General features: G+C 40.3%; 1 protein-coding gene and 1 long non-coding RNA gene across 2 annotated transcripts in view; both read right to left on the bottom strand.

Annotated features, from left to right (window-relative positions):
• Positions 1-2,502: 2,502 nt before the first annotated feature.
• LOC142160796 (uncharacterized) lies at positions 2,503-7,644 on the bottom strand. The gene is made up of 4 exons (XR_012693310.1): positions 7,574-7,644; positions 5,950-6,052; positions 3,735-3,773; positions 2,503-3,099 (listed from the first exon to the last, which is right to left on the bottom strand). It is a non-coding gene; the product is annotated as an uncharacterized LOC142160796 (long non-coding RNA).
• A 2,137-nt stretch (positions 7,645-9,781) lies between these two features.
• The window catches only part of LOC142160672 (alpha-2-macroglobulin-like protein 1), a 30,763-nt gene continuing 23,673 nt past the window's right edge, over positions 9,782-16,871 (bottom strand). The window contains exon 11 of the mRNA XM_075215529.1: positions 9,782-9,964. Coding sequence (XP_075071630.1) covers positions 9,853-9,964 — 112 coding nt within the window. The 3' untranslated portion in view covers positions 9,782-9,852. The remainder of the gene's footprint in view (positions 9,965-16,871) is intronic.

Raw genomic sequence — 16,871 nt, forward strand, 5'->3', positions numbered from 1 at the left:
ATAAGGGATTTATTAATAATAAAATTGGGTCTGTGTGACACTCCACAGAAAAGTTAGGTCACATAGTAGAATTGAGTAGCAAATTCAGACAACATGCAAATGGTGATTGAAAAAGTGTCACAGGCCACAACCCCCCGGGGGTAGGGGGAGGTGTGGAAGTGTCTTTAAAAAGCTGAAACCAGTTACAGAAAATTGACAGACTTTTTGGGAAATCAATTCACATTGATAAGCTGTCCAATTTCCCTTGGCCAGAAAAAGCAATTCACGTAAGTGCAACTCTGAATATAACCCCTTTTATTTTAAACTGCTTTGCTTGTTATGTCAATGTATTAATCGTTTATTCATTATTTTTGTATGCCCTGTACTTTTGTATAGTAAAGCTATAGTTTAATATGTTGCGTCCTTGATACTCTAACGAATCCATTAGCCTGTTAAGAAGAATATAGGTCGGCCAAGTTAACCCTTTGAATGCAAGTGGGAGATATGTTGATACATTTGATTAACAAGCTGTGTGTGCTTGCATTTACATTTCTGTAACAGCCTGGAGGTGTGAAGAGTTAACGCTTTGTTCGCTGGTGTGGGTCTTGCTAGTTTGTGAGCAGCTAGAAGCCTTGTGTGCCAGTGCAGGACAGTAGATTGGGGTCCTATTGCCCGTATTCAATAGGTGGTGGCAAACCTGAAGTATGTGAGCGTTGTTTGGGGGCAATGCAGTACGTCTATAACCTGTGTGATAGGTAGAGAGAGACTGTGGGCTGGAATCGTGTGACCTCATACAGCAAACACCCCCAAAGTCATGGCACCTGGGAGCGTGTTCGTGACAATTAACATTAGTCAGATGTAGACTGAGCATTATTTTAGGTGAAAAGCTTATTTGGGATAGGAAATTGGACTTTGATGTGAAGATTAAACTTCTGCACCTCTAATGATTTTTCTGTCTTTACGCACATTGAGGCGCGCTTTATGTTTAGTTTCTGGAGGCCTGCACCTTACGGTGCTGGGAGGACAATTAAGGATGTTTTTTTGTGCATTTTGTAAATGACCTCGGCTGCGTTGAAATTTATTTAGATGCCTTAATAGTAGAAGCTGTAGGACATACATCTGAAATAATTGTGGGATTTTTTTGGTGGTGCAAGGCAGGCGCGGGCTGGGAGAGGGAAGCCCGGGAGGCACACAGGCGGCCGCATCTCATGAAAAGGGATGCGGCCGCGTCATCAATGACGCGGCCGCACCCCCTGTCATGTGATGCGGCCGCCTGTGCGCTGACGCGGCCGCATCTGATGTCATCAGTTGCGGCCGCTGGGGAAGTGCTGTATTTTGCATCCGGGGGGGGGGGGGGGGGCGGCCGGCCCAAGTAGCGGTCTGACCGAGCGGCCCGGGGGGGCGCTGCCCCCCTGCCCCCCAGGCCAGCCCGCCCCTGGTGCAAGGTGTAGGTTATAGGTGCTGTTTTATAGAGGTTTTATGTACTGTTAAACCCTATCCTATCTTTAACTCTTTCCTATATTCACTTTCTAGTAGAGAATATATAGAATTCACCAGTCCTGAAGCTCTTGTCATCTTCAAGCGGAGGCTGTAGTGAGTCCTCTATCTATAGCCAACCTCTGTTCAAATCTGAGGACATTGGTAAGATGACGCCATGGGGGAGGCCTGCCACAGACTCTGTTGTAGACGGATTCCTCAAAGTGGCAATAGCTCCTGGACGGGCAAGTGATTTATCTAAGGGTCTGATTCATTAAGTAACGCAAAGGGAGCACAATTTGTGTTTTTTTTTAAACAGATGGAAAATGCAAGCAGGTACACCCGTATTCATCAAGAAGAGGATCTGAAGAAACATTTATAGTTGAATATGGGTCTAAGTACACTCTACCTATACAGCGTAGACACAGACACAACACATTGCAGAATATGCACAATGCATATGTATATAGAAAGTCCCATTAGAAAATAAAGATACAAAATAAAATTATTCATTAACTCCTGTCAATAGCATAATCATGAATGAAAACCAACAATTTTTTTAACATGATATTATGAAAGCATTTATAGGATATTAATGCCTACTGTTCATGAAATGCATTTTTACAGTTGCTCTTGATAGCAAACACATGTTCTGACATTCAAACATGACTGTCATCACTATCAGTCAGCACTTACAGCTTCCCTGCAGCTGGTGCAAGTGATATGGGTGAAAATCATATATCTGAGAGCTGCCCAGAACTTGAATCGGACACAGCTGTGTGCGCTTGACCTTGGCTCGCCCTTACAGTACATTGGCTACATGCTTAGGCCCCTTCTCTCCCCCACTGCACCCATGAAATCCTAGGCTGTCGGAGGTGTCATTTAAGGATGAATAGGGTGCACTTGCGTTCACTGGCGTATAGTCAGTTTCTGAGCATGCGCAGAGCAATGAAATGGAAAATAAGTCACGTTTTGGCATTTACGTTTCTTAACGAATCAGGGCCTAAGTCTTTATTGTCTTAAGCATTTCCATTATAGACAGCCACAACCACAATAAATACTCCACCAGTTTTTAAAGAACTCTTTTTAGCAAGTTTTAAAACTTTTTACAAAAAAACCCAAATGTTTCCAATGGATGAAATGAAAGTTTTAATTGAACATATAAGACACTGGGAACGTGCTGGTGTTAACTTTGAGGATGGTTATCGACCTCCGCTCACCACAACGTACGGTACTTCTGCATAAAGCCCACAAAGCACTGCACAATTACCTAGAGACAGCTTTCACCACTAGAGTCACAGAATGAATGCACAGGTACTTGGTCATTGTCACAATGTCTCACAGAAGGTCCATAGTACTCCTGGGGGTATATTTACTAAACTGCGGGTTTGAAAAAGTAAAGATGTTGCCTGTAGCAAGCAATCAGATTCTAGCTGTCATTTATTTAGTACATACCCCAAAATGATAACTAGAATCTGATTGATGTTGCATTAGGCAACATCTCCTCTATGTCAAACAGTTTAGTAAATATATTGCTGATGTTTGTTGCAGAATATTAACATTCTTCTTGTGTTTTATAGCGCTCCATGCAAATAAGCGGAAACAGCAAAACGGCTCCAGGGTTCATCTTCTATTTACCATAACCTAGGAGAGGAACAACAGCCTGGTGTGAATGTAAGAAATATGAATAAGAAGAAATATATGTTAACCTATCTATATAGTAGTCTGGTCATGGTAACCTGCATGCTTAAAAATCTCCATATAACTATTTAAAACGTTGTGCATAGTTGCATATCATCATACAATCTTGATTTTACTTTATAATAATGTTTCTTACCACATCCAAAAATCCACTACCACTATGTTCCACCTCCCATGTACTATAAATAAGTTGCTCCCCCTTCCAATTACCATTACTTCTATGCCATAACTCCCAATCACCATAGCTATGTCCCACCTCCCAATTACCATTGCTACCATGCCCTTCCTCAGAAATACCATTACTATGCCCCACTTTCCAATACTTCTATGCCCCACTTCCCAATTTTCAATACGCCTATGCACCAGCTCCCAATTACTATAACTATGATGCCCCACCTCCCAATTACCATAACTACCCTATACCATCTCACAATTACCATCACTACTATGCCCCTTTTCCAAATTACCATCCCCACCACCTCCCTACCTTCTCTAGCCAAACAATGTTCTATCTCTACATTTTTTGTTTCATGTTCTCATGTACAATAATTAAATCTTCTTTAGGAATAATTTTTTACCTAGTGCACATGGGCTGTAGGTGACTGCAGCATTTTCCTCTGTGGCAAAATAAATGTAAGAACATTGTATGATGTATGACACAGCAAATATACATAACATAAAATTGTGTCAGCAGTATTGCTATTATCATAAATATATTCATTACCATTGTATCCCATCTCATCATAGCCCAACACTAACTGATGAAACTTCACTTAATAGTCTCTGCCCAATTATAGCAAAACTCGTAGTGAGATAATTGTAAGGATACATATGGTATACATAATATTTTCTATTATAGTTACTTTTGAATGTTCGGACAACCCCGGACAAATGGTTTGTTTCACGGACTCTTTAAGTTAAGCATGATAAACACAACCTCTCCAGGGTACACACTGAAACATGATGTATTTATTCACATTTTAATCCAAAGTTACTATTTAAATTTACTATTTACTTGCTGAATTTAACAAATTAAAAAACAAACAAACAGTGATTGTGGCATGCGGAAGGTTTGGTGACCCTTTTAGTCCGTACTTGTTAATTCCTCCTTTGGCAGAAATCACAGCTTCCAATTGTTTCTTGTAGCCAGCTAAGGGGCAGTAATACTATACCTGCTAAAAATGAAAAGTAGAGATAGCAACCAATCAGACCCATAGCAACCAATCAGTCTTTAGTTATCATTTTCTATGATGTACTAGATAAATGATAGCTAGAATCTGCTTTGTTGCTATGGGCAACACCTCCACTTTTCCTTTTTAGATGGCTTGATAAATCTACTCCCAAGCGGTTGGGGTCAAAAAATGAAATTTTTGTTTCATCAGTCGAAAGCACTTAGAGGTTTTCAAAAAAATACTTAGATAAACAAGAAATGTTTGGAACAGACCTTGACTTTAGTCATTAGGTCATAGGAAGGTTTTCCTTCTGACAAATTTTTCCATGCAGATCGGTTTTATTTAAACAACGCCATACTGTGAACCATTCTCCAGTGTCCTATCACAAAATTGTAATTGCTCTCCACATATACAGCACAACATTGCATACGTTGACAGACATCACCACAGCAACCTTCTCTCAGCAAATGATGAGATTATAGACCTGGTGTAGTCAGGATCTGCCTGCAAGCACTTTGCATGGCATGCTGCATATATATATATAGGGCAGCACAGTGGCCTAGTGGTGGTTAGCACCTCTGCCTCACAGCACTGGGGTCATGAGTTCAATTCCCGACCATGGTCTTATCTGTGTGGAGTTTGTATGTTCTCCCTGTGTTTGCGAGGGTTTCCTCCAGGTGCTCTGGTTTCCTCCCACACTCCAAAAACATACTGGTAGGTTAATTGCTATCAAAATTGACCCTAGTCTCTCCCTCTCCGTCTGTGTGTGTCTGTGTGTGAGCGTGTGTCTATATTAGGGAATCTAGACTGTAAGCTTCAATGGGGCAGGGACTGATGTGAATGAGTTCTCTGTACAGCGCTGCGGAATTAGTGGCGTTATATAAATAAATGATGATATATATATATATATATATATATATATATATATATATAGTGGCAGTACTTCTATTCACCAGAGGTGCTGCTATTGTGCAATCCTTGTTAGTTCTAGGGTTTAACCTCCTCATTAATTATCTCCAGCACCTGTTACTCCCAGCATACATTGCTGGTTATTGTTGTTTCTGCTGTTGTTGATGTTCCATGCTGCTGCGCTGAGCTGTTCCCTGTTGTTGCTACATGTTCCTTGTAGTGCTCCTGGTGCACCTGTTCTCAGGTATCTCTACTAACTACCTGTTCACCTGCAACTGCTGTGTTCCTGTTACCTGCCTTCAGTATCTCCTTGCAATCCATGTGCTATATCAACATCATCCGGTTTGTACCTTACTGCATTCTCTGAAAGCGTATCTGCAATAAATATCATGTTTTCCACCATATTGAAGGGCTCCTTGGCTGTGATTTTGCCTTGAAACGTGACAGGTGTGAGTCCTTTATCACTTTCTATTACCTTGTGGGTCAATGTCAGATAATCACCTATAACATCTGGCTTTCTTTGTTTGTACATTTTTGCCCCCATTTTTATGATAATACTCCAGCAATCTGTGGACCCCAATTTCACTTCCTTATACCCTACCAATATTCAAATCTGAATGTAGCCTAATCTTTAGCAGTATTGGACAGTTGTTGTGTGTTTGTCATATTAATCCCCTGATTACACTTCACCGAATGTTGACCCATTTCTTACCTGTCAGATAGTAGTCATATATTTTTACATTTGCTGGTTGCAGATCACTAATTTCAATTTCATGCTCTATATCAATGTAGAAATTGTGTGATGTTTTTCCAAGCTGCAGGGTAAGAGAGAAGATGAGGACAACAAAGGGATTATTATCATAGATGCCGACACTTTATAATAGTTACCAGGGACACTTGTCTGCTGTATCTAAACGCATCACAGACAAATACTGTGTTGGCGGACTTTGGGGCACGACAGTCCCTATTGTGCCATGTTTCTTTTTTCTACTATAACATACATCTTTGTGCTTTAAATACTTCTCCTTAGTAAGTGTTAGCTTATAATGCTCAGAGAAATACATGGTAAGAATTGCATCGATGATTCAAAAAAGAGTTTTAGTTGCGTAGTTTGTCAATACTGAAAAAATGGGAACGCATTTCTTAAAACTGGGACTATTTGGCATCTATGTGTTATGTCACAAATAATATGGATCATTACACAAGAACTGTCCATGAAAAGCCTTATTTAGAGTTGGATATACACCTGTCCGACTCTAAATGAGGTGGAACAGAGGCTGGAAAGAGTAAGTCCAATGCAGTAAGGGCGTGTTCACTTAACTACGGCACAATTAGATGTGGATGTAACCACAGATGTGCCTTTTAGCAGGTGTATCATTTGTGGTGCTAGAGTACTGGTGTCATGGAAGTCCTAATATAATTGTGAGGCTCTGAAGCAAAGGTCCTATGCTTGTATCCAAACAGGTCATCATAGGTGAGATAGATAGACTTGAGATAGACATGTGTTAAACAAACATGAGATAGACTGACAGACTAGAAATGAATTAATCTAATGAATTAGATACACATAAACCCAAAAAGACAGTAAAAGAAGTATTGTGGGCTAAAGATTTTGGATGAAAGAAAACATCCTGGTAAGATGATGATACATTATATGAACAAGCTATGTATTCCTGGTCCAGTACTCCACCTACCTTTCACTTATGTTTATTCTTTCAGCTGGTGGTTAGCTTCTGTCTACTAATGAGCCAAGGTGCCCCTCATTACACAGTTCGGCCCAGCACCGTCTAGACCTACTGTAAAGCTCTTCCATAAACACTATTTGGTTCATTGAGGACAGACCCTCGTCCCATCGCTAATTCTGTAATCTTACTTGTTTTGCCCTCAGTATTCTCTTCTGTGGATTTTGGAATGCATGGAGTCTGGTCTGTGTTCTTTGTATACCACCACCCCTCCTTTTTGTTTGCTTACCTTGTTGCCCTACATACTGTTCTTCAAACTACACTTCATCCTCCCTACTCACCCAATACTCCTTTCCTGTCTCTGCAATAAAATTCAACTCAACACTACTCCCGACCATGGTGAGAACAGTGAGCCTCTATAGAGACTCACCAGCGAGGACCATATACAGCTCAAGAACCACTGTTTTAGGGATTATACTGTCTTGAGTTATTCTTGTTCTATAAATAATACATGCCTTGACCATCAGAGGACCCCTGAGTGCTGCATGTTGAGTCATAAATGTAATTTTTTAGCAAACTTTGTTTCAACACCAGTTGTCAGATGAAATTATTATTTTTATTTAGAAGCATTAACATAATCTTGTGTCTACTGACCTCATCTAGGTAAATGGTGACAGAATCAATATGGACATCAACTTTCCTGACCAGAGGCTCTTTCAGAAGCTGCAGAGAAACAATGAAACAGATGAACTTACTCTAATCTTGGATATTATAGACTCTGATATAACATTAGAGAGAGATTTCAAGGGCTTTAGTTTTTACGACCTGTGCCATAAATTGATATTGGGCATTCATCTGTAACTACGTGTCTGGAACTATCATTCCATAAATACCTAATGGATAGAGGAATTCAGAAACAGTCAAAGAGATAAAACAATTTAGTCTCCCCTTTCAAGTTTTAACCCATGCATGGACACAGAGTTCCTCTGAGCCACACCAAGCTAATACTATGAATTAAATCACAAACACATATTTGCAGTTTTATAGGACTTGTAAGTAGCTTGCATAAGAGATCTCCCCATTCTAGAGAGTGGCAGGTAAACTGTCATCTGCATGATGGTTTTCCCTGCTCACCTGGCACAATGCTTTCATTTTGATAGTCTCTCTGTGTTTCCATGTTGCTCTCCTTTGTGTGCTGGACAGTAAAAGTGTGCTGCTGGACGGTCAGACTCCACCTGAGTATTTTTATTTTCCTGTGGTCTGGGAGTCATATACAATTTTTGTCACACCCACAGCGCTGCACTCTATCCAGGGCTCATGTTTCCTGCCTCCATGTAAATTAGATGAAAGCAGGATATTCTACCTATTGGGTCAGCAGTTTACAGCTGAGGTTAATAAGTTAATTCCTCTGGAATCCACTGAGGTACAGTGGGGATTATCAGATCTCTCTCTTTGGGCGCTTTTACCCATTAAACTGTACCACTCAGGGTCTTTCCCCCCCCTTGTCTGCCCTATGACTGCTGAGTATTTTAAGTGACCGTGTATTAACCATTACCAGCTCACTAATCTCGCTTGTGTGTGAGATATTTTCCTTATGGGACAGATTCTATACCCCTACGCCAATCACAGCACTGAACACATCAGACTTAATAACAGCCTCATCTGGCACAGATTGAACAAGCATTTTACCTAAATCAGTATCACACGCAACATTGATAGCAATATTGCCCACTGCCCTACCTTAGGACAGGGAGCCAATAAAAAGACAGCGTTTGATGGCAATACCGTACAATTAACCACATTGTCATCAGACTCATCTATAACTGCAGGAGCTGGAGAAAGGGGGGTTAGGGAAAATTATTTTGTGTCAGACTTGCCTTCTGGCAGTCCCCTTACCTTCACCTCAGGGAATGATTTTGTGTCAGTAGTACCATGGGCAGGCAGCCCCTACTCCTCCCCCTTAGGAGGACTCTATGTCAGTGTTACCTTCTGGTGGCAGCCCCCCTCCATCCCCCTTAGGGCCTAATTCTGATGGCTTGGCCTACACTGTTTGCCTGCTTGTCACTACTGGCACTGAAGAAGGAGTTACATCCCCTACCTCCTCGGATACAGACAGTTTACACGTTTCAGGTAAAATTGAGCATACATTTTTCCTGTCACATCCTGGTACCTGGGAAAAACTATGGTTATTCTCAGCAGAGTCAACAACACCATCATTAGAGACATCTTGAGATAGCATCCTGCCTAAATCAGTCCCAAGTGACACATTTACAGGAATATTGTCTGATACCATTACTTCTCTTAGACTTCTTCCAGCACCCCAGTCAAGATAAAGCCTTGGTGTATTCCTGCCACACCTTGCACAGACACAGCTTTTCCTGTAATGATATCTACTGACCCCACCAACTGCGAGTGCACCAAGCTAACATCAACGCCCATGTGTTTTAACCGACAGTGACTGCTTGCAGGTTGTCATTCCGGCTCACTTGGGGTCCAGCAACATAAAGGACAGCTGGAGAAGATTGGAGTGTAGCTGGCCCTCCAGTGAAGGATGTAGAATTCTTCCACTTTGGACAGGTGGAACTGAGGTGTTCTGCCTTGTTACAAATAAATACCAGAGAGATTTCAAGGGCTTTAACTGTTAGGACCTGTGCCATAAATTGATATTGGGCACTCATCTATAACTACACATCCATAAATACTTCATGATTCGAGCAGAAGAATTTACAAACAATTAAAGAGATAAAGTAATGTAGTCTCCCCGTTTCAGGTTTTAACCCATGGCTGGACAAAGAGTTCCTCCACGCTTTACTATGAATGAAATCACAAACACATATTTGCGGTTTTTTAGGACTTGTTTCAGAATGTCCTGGATTAGGTTAAAAAGGCATTAGGTGGGGGGAACATGGACCAAATCGACATGGGGGCTCATCTTATATCTTGAAATCTTTTACCTTTTTGGCTGTGTTCTCAGATGGTTGGAACCCTGACAGCATTTCAACCTCAATAAGGACCATATTGGAGGCAGTTCGACTCCCGATGTAACTGTAGAAAGATCCAATAAACAGTCAACTACTAGTAATATAAACAGTTTTACGACTGCCTAAATACGTTAGTGGGCTCCGAGCATAGATCACGTCGGTAGCCACATGCCCATTTGTAACACATGAGAAGTAAGGAAACCACTGTTTCTGGAACTGTTAAGTCTTAGAATAATTTTATAGCTGATTTGTTGTCCGAATTAGGGCTTGCACTTAAACTGGGTTTAAGTTTAATACTTGGAGTAGTTTTAGATATGGGAATTAGGGTCATTTTCAGACCATATGGGTAAGAATTAAGACTGGTGAGATGTTTCAGGTTACTATGTTATTTGACCCTAGAGAATTTAGGATTGCCTTGGTTGAATCATTTTTCTAAACATGAACTATTTCAGCTTTTAATGGAGGGGAAAGGGCAATTGTCCTTTGTCCTACTTATTAAAATAGCCCCATTCAGCATAAATTATTAAAGTTTTTGAAGAGACCTTAATTTCCAGACTTTCAGTTAGGAAGTACAAATACTGCAGAAATCTTAGCAATCCGCAGTTTCATAGTTTCATGTGGAATAGTCTGATCTGCTGTCATGTGATCACTTTTTATTAGCATTCTAAGTGGTTAAAACAAGCAAAAAGTTAGATGAAACCAGGTGAAAAATGATTCAAATGTGTTAGGTTGCACAAAGAGCACAAGATTCTATATAGGTCAATTTTGATAGTCAGGAAATTCAATCAAAATGGATTAAAGGTCATCTCCTTGCTCTAGAAGTAAACCCCAATAGCCACAATGACCCAGCAATAGGGTAGCAAGTTGCCCTTGCACATTGTTTATCATAAGTACTGTCATGAACTTGGTATAGCAGATGGCTACATGCTGGTATTGACACAGCCAAACTTGGACATGCAGAGTCTACAGCGCTTCTGGTCTTTGACAGGGACCCCCCCGAAAGGAGGAATAGGCTTTGTTTATGTGAATTAATTCTCTGTACAGCGCTGCGGAATTAGTGGCGCTATATAAATAAACAGATGGTGATGTTTTGCTGCAAGAGATGCGCAGTTTGCAGTTCTCCAAGCTAGCTACCAATGAAGGAACGAGTGAATACAAGCTGTCAGACAGTCTGAGGTCGAGGCATTCGGGAAGCGAGATACAAAGGGTTAATCCCGGAGAGTAGTCAAGAAGCCAGAGATAAAATACCACAAACAGACAACTGAGCCCAAGGGAGATTCCAAAGTCAGAGTCTAGAGAAGCCAGAGCCTAGTATTTATAGGGGAAGGGAGCCATTAATAATACCAACGGTGCTGACGTCTGAATGCACATGCCCAGATTTGAGGGATGGGTCTACTAGGGAACATAACCCATTTTAATTGCCAGTGTGGTACCTCTTACTGCTTCTTGTAGACCCATCTATATTGGTTCCCCCCCAAGGCGATTTAAAGTTATTTAGCACCCTGTCCATACAAAAAATGAAAAGAGCTGTCAAATCATTATATTTATTTAATACTATTGATATTTTCTAATTTTTCCATAGGTTAAAACTGAACATGAAACCTGGTGAGTACCAAATGTACCAACCCAAATATATGTGCATTCTTCAGCCCTAGAATGCTTTAATTAAAGTTTCAGATGGAGCACTAGTTATCCACAGCTGCTATCTGATATAGTTATCTGTGAAAATATATTGTAAGCTGTATTCCTTGATTTTAGTTTAATAACTTTAGTTAAAGATAACCTGACATCATTTAAGATAACAATGCTTGGTCCATATATAGAGTATAATCGATTCATTTTATGCTTCTAGAAGACTGTATAGTTTATAAAGCAGAGTTTTTATTATTAGGTAAGTATTCAAAATTGAAATCATTTTAAACCCAAAATCTCAGCCTGTGATTTATATATCCCAATGGGAGCCCTCAGGTATTGTCAATGGGGTTCTTCAGTTAAATATGGCTCAATAAAAGAATAATTAATGAATGTTTTAGATTCCCCTGCTCTACCTTGCAGCAATATACAACTTAGGTTTACATCCAATTTAACCAATATTACAAAATATCCAAAAAACAAATAAACTGTACTGTGCGCTATTGGTACATTATACAACAACAATAAAAGTTAATTAATTATACTTAAGCCTACAACATTTGGCATCTCCAGGTGGTCTCCCATCCAAGTATTAACCCAGCCCAAACCTGCTTAGCTTCCAAGATCAGGAAAGATTGGGTTTGATCAGGGTGGTGCAGCTGTAGACATATCTTAACACAATGTCCTTTTAAAGTAGAGATGGGCGGGTCTGGTTCTCCGAGAACCGAACCCACCCGAACTTTGGGTATCCGAGTACCGAGCTGAGCAGCTCGGTACTCTCCCGCCCGTTCCGAATCCAAATCGAGGCCGAACGTCATTGTGACGTCGTCGGATCTCGGGGCTCGGTTCTCGCGATACTTCAACTTTATAAATACACGCCTCCACAGCAATCCATCGCCATTTGACAGAGGGAGAGAGCAGGGTGTAGTCATAGGCTAATTAGAGCAGGGACAGAGAATACAATATTGTTCTTGCAATTGCTCTAACCAAAATCGCTAGTGCAGAGAGGAGGATAGAGGTTTATTATTTTTTCTTCATATTTGGCACTCCCCAGCGCTTTTGGGGTGTCCCCCATAATTGTGCATAAATATTTCTGGCTGTCAAAAGTCATATCTGTCAGCAGTATCTACTAAATAATTTTTAGCACTCCTCAGTGCTTTTGGGGTGTCCTCCCTAATTGTGCATTAATATTTCTGGCTGTCAAAAGTCATATCTGTCAGCAGTATCTACTAAATAATTTTTAGCACTCCTCAGTGCTTTTGGGGTGTCCTCCCTAATTGTGCATTAATATTTCTGGCTGTCAAAAGTCATATCTGTCAGCAGTATCTACTAAATAATTTTTAGCACTCCTCAGTGCTTTTGGGGTGTCCTCCCTAATTGTGCATTAATATTTCTGGCTGTCAAAAGTCATATCTGTCAGCAGTATCTACTAAATAATTTTTAGCACTCCTTAGTGCTTTTGGGGTGTCCTCCCTAATTGTGCATTAATATTTCTGGCTGTCAAAAGTCATAACTGTCAGCAGTATCTACTAAATAATTTTTAGCACTCCTCAGTGCTTTTGGGGTGTCCTCCCTAATTGTGCATTAATATTTCTGGCTGTCAAAAGTCATATCTGTCAGCAGTATCTACTAAATAATTTTTAGCACTCCTCAGTGCTTTTGGGGTGTCCTCCCTAATTGTGCATTAATATTTCTGGCTGTCAAAAGTCATATCTGTCAGCAGTATCTACTAAATAATTTTTAGCACTCCTCAGTGCTTTTGGGGTGTCCTCCCTAATTGTGCATTAATATTTCTGGCTGTCAAAAGTCATATCTGTCAGCAGTATCTACTAAATAATTTTTAGCACTCCTCAGTGCTTTTGGGGTGTCCTCCCTAATTGTGCATTAATATTTCTGGCTGTCAAAAGTCATATATGTCAGCAGTATCTACTAAATAATTTTTAGCACTCCTCAGTGCTTTTGGGGTGTCCTCCCTAATTGTGCATTAATATTTCTGGCTGTCAAAAGTCATATCTGTCAGCAGTATCTACTAAATAATTTTTAGCACTCCTCAGTGCTTTTGGGGTGTCCTCCCTAATTGTGCATTAATATTTCTGGCTGTCAAAAGTCATATCTGTCAGCAGTATCTACTAAATAATTTTTAGCACTCCTCAGTGCTTTTGGGGTGTCCTCCCTAATTGTGCATTAATATTTCTGGCTGTCAAAAGTCATATCTGTCAGCAGTATCTACTAAATAATTTTTAGCACTCCTCAGTGGTTTGCGCTCAGAATGGATTCAAAGCAGTCCACATATGATCTGAATGAGCAACCAGGTTCTGTCACCAGTCCTGATGTTAGTGTTCCCAGTACGTCATCTGGCCAAGGCGATGTCAAACAACAGAGTGTTTTCAAATTAGTGCAAAAAACAAAAACAAAAAATTTTTTTACTGTATTGAAGCGAAAAAGAAGTGTAACTGAGCAAAAGTTAAGTGACGATAAAAAAAAAATTGCAAGCATGCCATTCTACACACGCAGTGGCAAAGAGAGAATGAGGCCTTCACCTTTGGCTATTAGTGGCAGATCCCAAAAAGTTACCCAGCCTACAATTGGTGCACAACTACTGTTACACGTCAAAGCCGAGCTGCAAGATAACAGTGAGGCATTACAGGAGAATATTTGCTCTGATTCACAAATGACAACAATCCCTGTGGAGAGTCCATCCAACAGTGGGATGTCTAATCGTGAGCATTCTGCTGATGTATGCCTTAATAGCCCAAGTGTAGCCGGTGATACCCAAATTGAGGATGCCACTTTGGAATTAGAAGAGGATGAGGGGGAGATTTATGTAGGCGACGAGGGCGCTAATGATGATGTTGATGATTATGATGCAGACAGATACCAAATTGCCTTTCTCAATTTCTATTTATATTCTAGATTATATAACGGCTGAATAGTTTTCTATTTTACTCCTAGTGGAGAGAGGATCTGATGCAGACAGATACCAAACTGCCTTTGTCCATTTCAATTTATATTGTACAGTATATAACGGCTGAATTTATTAGTATTTTATACAAGTGGAGGGGGGCCTAGAGAGACAGAAACCAAACTGGCTTTCTCCATGTCAATTAATATTGTACAGTCTATAACGGCTGGATTTTTTGGTATTTTATGCAAGTGGAGGGGGGCCTAGAGAGACAGAAACCAAACTGGCTTTCTCCATGTCAATTAATATTGTACAGTCTATAATGGCTGAATTTTTTGTTTTTTTAAAAAAGTGGAGGGGGGCCTATAGAGACAGAAAGCAAACTGTCTTTTTCCATTTCTTTACATATTTAACTATGAGTGTAGGGTGTAATATACATCCAAAGACGATGGCTGCATTGCCAATATGCATAGATGGAGAGGAAGACAATCTGTTTTGTGTGTAGAATAAATGAAGGCCTACCAACGAAGAATTAAATTGTTTTTTTGGATGATTTATTACCTCAACAATTAGATTACTTATCTCTAAAACAGTTGGAGCACTAAATTGGGTTATTTTAGGCACAAAAACATGTATTTTCCAACAAAATAGCAAAACAAAACCAAACAAAACCAAAACCAAAACCAAAACACGCAATGGCGGTTTTGCAAAACCAAAACCAAAACCAAAACACGACGGTAATCCAGATCCAAAACCGAATCCAAAACCAAAACACGGGGGTCAGTGACCATCTCTAGTCAAAAGTCATAACTGTCAGCAGTATCTACTAAATAATTTTTAGCACTCCTCAGTGATTTTGGGGTGTCCTCCCTAATTGTGCATTAATATTTCTGGCTGTCAAAAGTCATATCTGTCAGCAGTATCTACTAAATAATTTTTAGCACTCCTCAGTGCTTTTGGGGTGTCCTCCCTAATTGTGCATTAATATTTCTGGCTGTCAAAAGTCATATCTGTCAGCAGTATCTACTAAATAATTTTTAGCACTCCTCAGTGCTTTTGGGGTGTCCTCCCTAATTGTGCATTAATATTTCTGGCTGTCAAAAGTCATATCTGTCAGCAGTATCTACTAAATAATTTTTAGCACTCCTCAGTGCTTTTGGGGTGTCCTCCCTAATTGTGCATTAATATTTCTGGCTGTCAAAAGTCATAACTGTCAGCAGTATCTACTAAATAATTTTTAGCACTCCTCAGTGCTTTTGGGGTGTCCTCCCTAATTGTGCATTAATATTTCTGGCTGTCAAAAGTCATAACTGTCAGCAGTATCTACTAAATAATTTTTAGCACTCCTCAGTGCTTTTGGGGTGTCCTCCCTAATTGTGCATTAATATTTCTGGCTGTCAAAAGTCATAACTGTCAGCAGTATCTACTAAATAATTTTTAGCACTCCTCAGTGCTTTTGGGGTGTCCTCCCTAATTGTGCATTAATATTTCTGGCTGTCAAAAGTCATAACTGTCAGCAGTATCTACTAAATAATTTTTAGCACTCCTCAGTGCTTTTGGGGTGTGCTCCCTAATTGTGAATTAATATTTCTGGCTGTCTAAAGTCATATCTGTCAGCAGTATCTACTAAATAATTTTTAGCACTCCTCAGTGCTTTTGGGGTGTCCTCCCTAATTGTGCATTAATATTTCTGGCTGTCAAAAGTCATATCTGTCAGCAGTATCTACTAAATAATTTTTAGCACTCCCCAGTGGTTTGCGCTCAGAATGGATTCAAAGCAGTCCACATATGATCTGAATGAGCAACCAGGTTCTGTCACCAGTCCTGATGTTAGTGTTCCCAGTACGTCATCTGGCCAAGGCGATGTCAAACAACAGAGTGTTTTCAAATTAGTGCAAAAAACAAAAACCAAAAAAAAAATTACTGTATTGAAGCGAAAAAGAAGTGTAACTGAGCAAAAGTTAAGTGACGATAAAAAAAAAATTGCAAGCATGCCATTCTACACACGCAGTGGCAAAGAGAGAATGAGGCCTTCACCTTTGGCTATTAGTGGCAGATCCCAAAAAGTTACCCAGCCTACAATTGGTGCACAACTACTGTTACGCGTCAAAGCCGAGCTGCAAGATAACAGTGAGGCATTACAGGAGAATATTTGCTCTGATTCACAAATGACAACAATCCCTGTGGAGAGTCCATCCAACAGTGGGATGTCTAATCGTGAGCATTCTGCTGATGTGTGCCTTAATAGCCCGAGTGTAGCCGGTGATACCCAAATTGAGGATGCCACTTTGGAATTAGAAGAGGATGAGGGGGAGATTTGTGTAGGCGACGAGGGCGCTAATGAGGATGTTGATGAGGATGAGGTTGTTTGTGTAAGTCCTGCACCAGTGGCAGCAGTTCTGGCACGTGACAAGAAAAAGGCCATTGTCATGCCTGG

Source organism: Mixophyes fleayi, chromosome 6, assembly GCF_038048845.1.
Source record: "Mixophyes fleayi isolate aMixFle1 chromosome 6, aMixFle1.hap1, whole genome shotgun sequence".
In the NCBI taxonomy this organism is placed as follows: Eukaryota; Metazoa; Chordata; class Amphibia; order Anura; family Limnodynastidae; genus Mixophyes; species Mixophyes fleayi.